The sequence below is a fragment of the Durio zibethinus genome, unplaced genomic scaffold (assembly GCF_047325235.1).
Source record: "Durio zibethinus cultivar Kanyao isolate XHJ-2024 unplaced genomic scaffold, ASM4732523v1 HiC_scaffold_323, whole genome shotgun sequence".
NCBI classification, from domain to species: domain Eukaryota; kingdom Viridiplantae; phylum Streptophyta; class Magnoliopsida; order Malvales; family Malvaceae; genus Durio; species Durio zibethinus.
In genome coordinates this window covers 10076-19491 of record NW_028322946.1, presented here as the reverse complement: position 1 = coordinate 19491, position 9416 = coordinate 10076, and the positions used below count along the sequence as shown (strand labels likewise).

The 9416-nt window shown below is 31.4% G+C and overlaps 1 protein-coding gene across 1 annotated transcript; it reads left to right on the top strand.

The window, feature by feature from the left end:
- Nucleotides 1-4371: 4371 nt before the first annotated feature.
- Nucleotides 4372-8615, top strand: LOC149508560 (NAD(P)H-quinone oxidoreductase subunit H, chloroplastic). Its single transcript, XM_089757817.1, has 2 exons — nt 4372-6118; nt 7239-8615. The coding sequence occupies exon 1, from the start codon at nt 4383-4385 to the stop codon at nt 5562-5564; it is 1182 nt and encodes a 393-aa protein (XP_089613943.1). The 5' UTR covers nt 4372-4382; the 3' UTR covers nt 5565-6118; nt 7239-8615.
- Nucleotides 8616-9416: the final 801 nt, after the last annotated feature.

Here is a 9416-nt window from a genome sequence, read left to right as displayed (position 1 = left end):
CGTAAAATAATTAATGGGGAACTGTTTCAATCAAATGTGCATTCCCCACTAACAAAGAATCACAAATTTCTGATTATACAGAAAATGAGGAGGACATAAGAAGAAGACGAAGAGATAAGAGAAAGCATAGAAAAGGAAATGCAAAGAAAGGAATGAGAAAAAAGAGAAAGCATAGAAGAGATACAAAAGGAGACAAAAGAAGAAAAAAGACAAGGTGAAGACGTGAATGACTTCCTGCTGGACGCAGCAGAATTTTGGGATATCGTCTTTTATGGTCAAGGACCAAGAGCATCATGTTTAAGCCAACCCAATCGATTTTAGAAAATATATTCTATTACCTTCATTGATAATAGCTAAAAACATTGTCCGTATATTATTATTTCAAATTCCTGAGTGGTCCCTGGATTTCAAGGTTGGAAGCGAGAAATACATGTTAAATGCACTTATAATGGTCTTCAATTCTCCACAAAGACTTTCCAAAAAATTGGTTTATCAAGTGTCCAGATCAAGATCCTATATCCTTTTCGCCTGAAACTGGCGCGGATCTGGCAAATATATCGCAAAGATCCAATGAAAAAAAGCATAAGATCCAATGAAAAAAAAGCATACAAAGATCCAATAGAAAAAAAAGTTAAAATGATTTTGGCACACAACAGCTTGTGGACTGGAAAGTGACTTACCTTACGAAGATTCTCCTCGAAGACAAACATACGTTTTTTTCAGCCTATTTTTAACGAACTAGAAAAAAAAAGTGAAAAATGGAAAATTTTTAAAAAAGGAAAAAAATTGTTTCGAAAAGTCTCAGGAGAAACAAAAATTCCATTTGTAAAGGGAATAATAAAAAAAACTTTCAAAAAGAAATCCAGTTTTGGAGTTGAGAGAAGAATTGGGCGAAACTAAAAAGATTTGGGCGAAACTAAAAAAGATTCGATAATCGGTAATAAGATGATTGACGAATCATCCCTTCAAATTCAATCTATGGAGCGGACAAATTAATTCATTAACAGAAAAAGATAAAGAATCTGACTGAGAGAACAAACACAATCAAAAATCAAATAGAAAAAATTATAAAGACAAAAATTGATCATCAAAAAATTTTGGAAATATTAAAAAGAAGAAATATTCCGTTAATCCGTAAATTCTATTTATTTATAAAACTTTTTATTCAAAGATATACATAGATAAAGCCACTTATATATCATTAAATATATCATTAATATTCCAGATTTAATCCACAACTTTTTCTTGAATCAACAAAAAAAATGATTGATAAATTCATTTACAATAATAAACAAATCAAGAAAGGTAAACAAACCAATAAAAATACAATTCATTTTTTATTTCAACTTCATAAAAATATAAAAAACTCACTTTCGAATATTAGAAATCAAAATGCAAAAACTTTTTGTGACTTATCCTCCCTCTCACAAGCATATGTATTTTACAAATTATCACAAACCCAAGTTATTAAATTCAAACCTATCCTTCAATATCCTGGAACATCCTCAGCACTGCCAAAAATGAAATAAAGATTATTTTGAAACAAGAATGTCTCATTCCCAATTAAAACATCATTATGGGTTAGACAAAAATCTCTGGAATAAAGGAATGGAAAAACTGGTTAGGGTGTATCAATACGATTATAAATACGATTTAGTTCAGAGTATATGAAACTAGATTAGTACCAGAACAATAGCGAAATAGAATTAATCAACACTATATAAAATAAAATAAAGATTTAACAAAATGGGATTCAGATGAAAAAGAAAGGTCAATACATTACGAAAAAAAAAATAGATTTTCAAGCGAATTCATTACTGAATCAAGAATATAAACTGAATCAAGAACAAAAACGGAATCAAGAATAAAAATATAAAAGATAATTTTAAAAAACACTATAGATATAATTTATTATCATATATATTTATTATATATCAGATATGCGAGGGACTCATATACTTATGAATCACCATTACAAGTAAATAAGAGGGAAGAGATTCCTTATAATTACAACATGGATAAACGAAAATTTTTTGATATATTGGGGGATATTCCTATCCATAATTATCTGGGGAAAACGGGAAAACAGGGGAAATTTTCGCATAGAAAATTTTTTAATTGGAGAATTTCTTCTAATTTTTTGTCTTAGAAATAAGACCGATATTGAGTCCTGAATTCGATACTGGTACCAAGAGTAAGAAGACCAGTACCAAGAGTAAGAAAACCAGTACCAAGAGTAAGAAAAATATTAATTTCGCGATTAATAATTTAATAATTATCAAATATCGAATCTGGAACTTTGGTTCTTCCCCAGAATTGTACCACCTATATAATGCATATAAGGTTGAACCATGGATCATACCAATAAAAACTACTTCTTTTCAATTTTAATTTTAATGGAAAAAAAGAGGATCTTATCAGATACAAAAAAGAAAGGTGAATCGTTCTCTCAAATCAAGAAAAAGATGTTGAAGAAGATTATGGTAAATCATCCAATCAAGAAAAAGGTAAATCATCCAATCAAGAAAAAGGTAAATCATACAATCAAGAAAAAGATGTTGAAGAAGATTATGGTAAATCATCCAATCAAGAAAAAGGTAAATCATCCAATCAAGAAAAAGGTAAATCATACAATCAAGAAAAAGATGTTGAAGAAGATTATGGTAAATCATACAATGAAGAAAAAGGTAAATCATACAATCAAGAAAAAGATGTTGAAGAAGATTATGGTAAATCATACAATGAAGAAAAAGGTAAATCATACAATCAAGAAAAAGATGTTGAAGAAGATTATGGTAAATCATCCAATCAAGAAAAAGGTAAATCATACAATCAAGAAAAAGATGTTGAAGAAGATTATGGTAAATCATCCAATCAAGAAAAAGGTAAATCATACAATCAAGAAAAAGGTAAATCATCCAATCAAGAAAAAGGTAAATCATCCAATCAAGAAAAAGGTAAATCAGATCAAGAAAAAGGTAAATCAGACAATCAAGAAAAAGATGTTGAAGAAGATTCTGGTAAATCAAAAAAACATAGAAAGGAAGACGAGAGCAAGAGAGAAGCTCGTTTATTCCTACAAAAGTATTTGTATTTTCAATTCGGATGGGATGCTGATTCTTTCGATGAAAAAATAATCAAAAATATCAAAGCATATTCTTTCATTCTTGGCCTGATAAATATGAATGAAACTTTTCTATACTCTGTTAGAAGAGGAGGAACGAATCTGGATATTTTGATGGATTCGGCGGATAAGTTACTTTTAACTTATCAATACCTACTCAAAAAAGGAGTATTGATTATCGAACCAATTCGCCGGTATGTAGAAATTGATGGACAATTTATTCTATATCAAACTATAAGTATTTCATTGGTTCATAAAAATAAACATGAAATTAATCAAAGACGCAAAAAAAAAAAAAGACGCAAAAAAAAAAACTATATTGAAAAAAATAATTTTGATGAATCCATTGCAAGACATCAAAAAATGACTGAAAATAAAGACAAAAATCATTATGATTTGTTTATTCCTGAAAATATTTTATCCCCTAACCACCGGAGAGAATTGCGAATTCGAATTTCTTTCAATTCAAGGGATAAAAATGGTATGCATAGAAATCCAGTATTTTTAAATAATGTAAAAAACTGTGGTCAAGTTTTGAATAAAAACAAACATCTTGATAGTGATAAAAAGAAACTAATTAAATTAAAGTTCTTTCTTTGGCCCAATTATCGATTAGAAGATTTAGCTTGTATGAATCGCTATTGGTTTAATAGTAATAATGGCAGTCGTTTCAGTATGGTAAGGATACATATGTATCCGCGTTTGAAAATTCGTCAATGGTACATTTTTCCATATATTATGATTGAAAACCGGATTGATTAATTTTATTTGAAAAAATTATAAAGTTCATAACGAACTTAAAATCATTGTGCATATTAAAATGAATGGTATTATTATTATTACTGATCAGTAAAATTCACATTCAAAAAAAGGGGGAGAAATTTTTGTTTTATGGTAAAAAATTCATTCATCTCAGTTATTTTTCAAGAAAAAAAAGAAGAAAACAAGGGGTCCGTTGAATTTCAAATAGTCAGTTTCACCAATAAGATACGAAGACTTACTTCACATTTGGAATTGCACAAAAAAGACTATTTATCTCAGAGAGGTCTACGTAAAATTCTAGGAAAACGTCAACGGCTTCTGTCTTATTTATCAAAGAAAAATAACATACGTTATAAAGAATTAATTAGTGAGTTGGATATTCGGGAATCAAAAAATCGTTAATTTGATTGAATTAGTCGATTTATTATATTTTTCATTTTGATGTACTTCTTTTCGTTTTCAACAATTCATGTAAGAATGAATCGAGGAAAAACTTATGAATCTATCAGCTACAGAAAAAGACCTTATGATAGTCAATATGGGACCTCACCACCCATCAATGCACGGTGTTCTTCGTCTCATCGTTACTCTAGATGGTGAAGATGTTGTTGACTGTGAACCAATATTAGGTTATTTACACAGAGGAATGGAAAAAATTGCGGAAAACCGAACAATTATACAATATTTGCCTTATGTAACACGTTGGGATTATTTAGCCACTATGTTCACGGAAGCAATAACCGTAAATGGACCAGAACAATTGGGCAATATTCAAGTCCCTAAAAGAGCCAGCTATATCAGAGTAATTATGTTGGAGTTGAGTCGTATAGCTTCTCATCTATTATGGCTTGGACCTTTTATGGCCGATATTGGTGCACAGACCCCCTTTTTCTATATTTTCAGAGAAAGAGAATTAGTATATGATCTATTCGAAGCTGCCACCGGTATGAGAATGATGCATAATTATTTTCGTATCGGAGGAGTAGCGGCCGATCTACCCTATGGCTGGATAGATAAATGTTTGGATTTCTGTGATTATTTTTTAACAGGAATTGTTGAATATCAAAAACTTATTACGCGAAATCCTATTTTTTTAGAACGAGTTGAAGGGGTAGGGGTTATTGGTGGAGAAGAAGCAATAAATTGGGGTCTATCCGGCCCAATGCTACGAGCCTCTGGAATCAAATGGGATCTTCGTAAAGTTGATCATTATGAGTGTTACGACGAATTTGATTGGGAAATCCAGTGGCAAAAAGAAGGAGATTCATTAGCTCGTTATTTAGTCCGAATCAGTGAAATGACGGAATCCATAAAAATAATTCAACAGGCCCTGGAAGGAATTCCGGGGGGTCCCTATGAGAATTTAGAAATCCGATGTTTTGATCGAGAAAGGGATCCAGAATGGAATGATTTTGAATATCGATTCATTAGTAAAAAACCTTCTCCTACATTTGAATTACCGAGACAAGAACTTTATGCGAGAATGGAAGCCCCAAAGGGAGAATTAGGAATTTTTCTGATAGGAGATCAAAGTGGTTTTCCTTGGAGATGGAAAATTCGCCCGCCGGGTTTTATCAATTTGCAAATTCTTCCTCAGTTAGTTAAAAGAATGAAATTGGCTGATATTATGACGATACTAGGTAGCATAGATATCATTATGGGAGAAGTTGATCGTTGAAATGATAATTTATACAACAGAAGTAGAAGATATCAATTCCTTTTACAGATTGGAATCCTTAAAAGAGGTCTATGGGATCATATGGATGTTTGTCCCTATTTTGACTCTTGTATTGGGAATCACAATAGGTGTACTAGTAATTGTATGGTTAGAAAGAGAAATATCTGCAGGAATACAACAACGTATTGGGCCTGAATACGCCGGCCCTTTGGGAATTCTTCAAGCTCTAGCAGATGGAACAAAACTGCTTTTCAAAGAGAATATTCTTCCATCTAGAGGAAATACTCGTTTATTCCGTATTGGACCGTCTATAGCAGTCATATCCATTTTACTAAGTTTTTCAGTAATTCCTTTTAGCTCTCGCCTTATTTTAGCCGATCTCAATATCGGTATTTTTTTATGGATTGCCATTTCAAGTATTGCTCCTGTTGGACTTCTTATGTCAGGATACGGATCAAATAATAAATATTCCTTTTTAGGTGGTCTGCGAGCTGCTGCTCAATCGATTAGTTATGAAATACCATTAACTCTATGTGTTTTATCAATATCTCTACGTGCGATTCGTTGAAATATAAACTTTTCTTTTCCCTATTCCTTTCGTTCTATAAAATAAGCTGAATGGATTGAATAGATATCTTCGTTATTTTATTATCCTTCAGGTTGATAAACTAAATTAGATAGTTATATATGAGTGAAAGAAAGCAGCTTATAAATTCGCAGTAAATTAAACAAAAAAAAATTTAATCTCATTTCCTATGTACAAGAGTTAAGTGGAAGAAAACATAAGTGGAAGAAGTCTTTACCCCAAGACGGGTTGATTAGTCAATCTAGCTTGAAGCGGGCTCAAAAGATCAACCGTATAGAGTTTTGGCTATCCTTTGTATAGATTCCCATACATGTATTGCCAAACCAAACGGGGGATTGAACAAAAAAATGAGTGGATGGTTAGGAACACCAAAATACACAAAGGATTAGTAATGGAGATTATGTAAATTATATAAAAAGGATATTTCTGGATAACATAAAAAGAATACTAATTGGGGCTTTAAATTAGTAGAAATGAGTAGGCAGTACTACCCACGATTCCGGTCCAGAGTATGCTCCTATCCACCGATTAAAGTAATGACTATCAGGAACGAAATAATCCTTTACTATTTTTTAGTTTAAGCCCCCATTCGTAATTTTCTCAGATCAGAAAGAAGAATAGGAACGAAAAAGAAAGAATAAAAAATAAATATTTTTTTTTTTTTTATTCTTTCTTTCATATATATAGAGAGATATAATCTGTGTCATGATTTATGAGCTAATGTAATATTTAATTTTTTTCGTAATCGAAAACAATGGGTTGAAATATCTATTGATATTTCTACAAGAAGTATTTTATTGAAGGCTTAAGTTATTACTCAACAAATAAAAATTGAAATTAGTAACGGGCGAGATCAATTCAGAAGCACTTTTTTTATTCTTCATAATATAGCAGACAGAATTCCATTGGTATAATTTTGGACCTTCCAATCCATTTTTTCTCTATCTATTCTACAACCATACGAAGAGAAATAATACTGATTCGGTCCTTAAATTTATTTGTGACCCACGAGGAGCCGTATGAGTTGAAAACCTCATGTACGGTTTTGGACTAGCGATGGGAACAGTGATGTTATCATCGACTATAATTATCTAACAGCTCAAGTACAGTTGATATAGTTGAGGCGCAATCAAAATATGGGGTTTGGGGATGGAATTTGTGGCGTCAGCCAATAGGGTTTATCGTTTTTCTAATTTCTTCTCTAGCAGAATGTGAGAGATTACCTTTTGATTTACCAGAAGCCGAGGAAGAATTAGTAGCAGGGTATCAAACCGAATATTCGGGTATCAAATTTGGTTTATTTTATGTTGCTTCCTATCTAAATCTATTACTTTCTTCCTTATTTGTAACAGTTCTTTACTTGGGGGGTTGGAATATTTCCATTCCGTACGTATTCGTCCCTGAGCTATTTGAAATAAATAAAATGAATGGAATCTTTGGAACGACAATTGGTATCTTTATTACATTAGCTAAAACTTATTTGTTTTTGTTTATTTCTATCGCAACAAGATGGACTTTACCTAGGTTAAGAATGGACCAATTATTAAATCTTGGATGGAAATTTCTTTTACCCATTTCTCTCGGTAATCTATTATTAACAACTTCTTTCCAACTTCTTTCACTGTAAAGAAAAAAAGAATACGAGATTCATGACTTGGTTCAAACAAGAGAAAGAAACAAACATAAAATTATTCATAGATATTCACGATATGTTCCCTATGGTAACTGGGTTCATGAATTATGGCCACCAAACAGTCCGAGCAGCAAGGTACATTGGTCAAGGTTTCATGATTACCTTATCCCACGCAAATCGTTTACCTGTAACTATTCAATACCCTTATGAAAAATTAATCGCATCAGAGCGTTTCCGTGGGCGAATCCATTTTGAATTTGATAAATGCATTGCTTGTGAAGTATGTGTTCGTGTATGCCCTATAGATCTGCCTGTTGTTGATTGGAAATTTGAAACGGATATTAGAAAAAAACGATTGCTTAATTACAGTATTGATTTCGGAATTTGTATATTTTGTGGTAACTGCGTTGAGTATTGTCCAACAAATTGTTTATCAATGACTGAAGAATATGAACTTTCTACTTACGACCGTCACGAATTGAATTATAATCAAATTGCTTTGGGCCGTTTACCAATGTCAGTAATTGACGATTATACAATTCGAACAATTTTGAATTCGCCTCAAAGAAAAACTGAGTAAGTAAACCTCCTATTCTATTAAAGAGAAATTTCCAATTCTTTTAAGGTTCCGTTTTGGTTTAAGTTAAAAGAATATTTGGTTTGACTTAAAAGAATGAGGCCTTTACTCTTTGTTTGGTCAATAAATAAAAATTCAATTACAAATTAACTGGTTGATAAGAATTTCGAATTCATTTTTCTTGAAAATCTATTAATATATTCGTAATTATTTCGAAATATATAGTTTCAAAAAACAAAATACCCTTTCGAACCGAACAAAAAAAAAGAATTAAAAACGAAACAATAATTGTACTTAGATCAATTCACACCTAATAGATTAGGATTTTATTCAATTAGGAACGTATCATAAAAAAAAAATTCCTGGTCGGGTCAATAAGATCATGAAAAGCATTTCGATTTATTTATCTCTTATTTTACATATAATGGATTTGCCTGGACCAATACACGATTTTCTTTTAGTTTTTCTGGGATCGGGTCTTATATTAGGGGGCCTGGGAGTGGTATTACTTACCAATCCAATTTTTTCTGCCTTTTCATTGGGATTGGTTCTTGTTTGTATATCCTTATTCTATATTCTCTCAAATTCTCATTTTGTAGCTGCTGCCCAGCTTCTTATTTATGTGGGAGCCATAAATGTTTTAATCCTATTTGCTGTGATGTTCATGAATGGTTCAGAATATTATAAAAATTTTAATCTGTGGACCATTGGGAATGGCCTTACTTCGTTGATTTGTACAAGTATTCTTGTTTCGCTAATTACTACTATATTAGATACATCATGGTACGGGATTATTTGGACTACAAGATCAAACCAAATTATAGAACAAGATTTGATAAGTAATAGTCAACAAATTGGAATTCATTTAGCAACAGATTTTTTTCTTCCATTTGAATTCATTTCACTAATTCTTTTAGTTGCTTTGATAGGTGCAATTGCTGTGGCTCGTCAGTAATAAATCTTTCTAACTAGGAATAGCAAGCAATCCAAATTAAACTTTTTTCTGTCTTATCGCATCTATTTTCCTTGAATTCTTGTTCGTGTATAAAATATAAA

Coding starts and splice junctions, on each gene's coding strand:
- LOC149508560 (XM_089757817.1), top strand. CDS start 4,383: ATGAATCTATCAGCTACAGAAAAAGACCTTATGATAGTCAATATGGGA.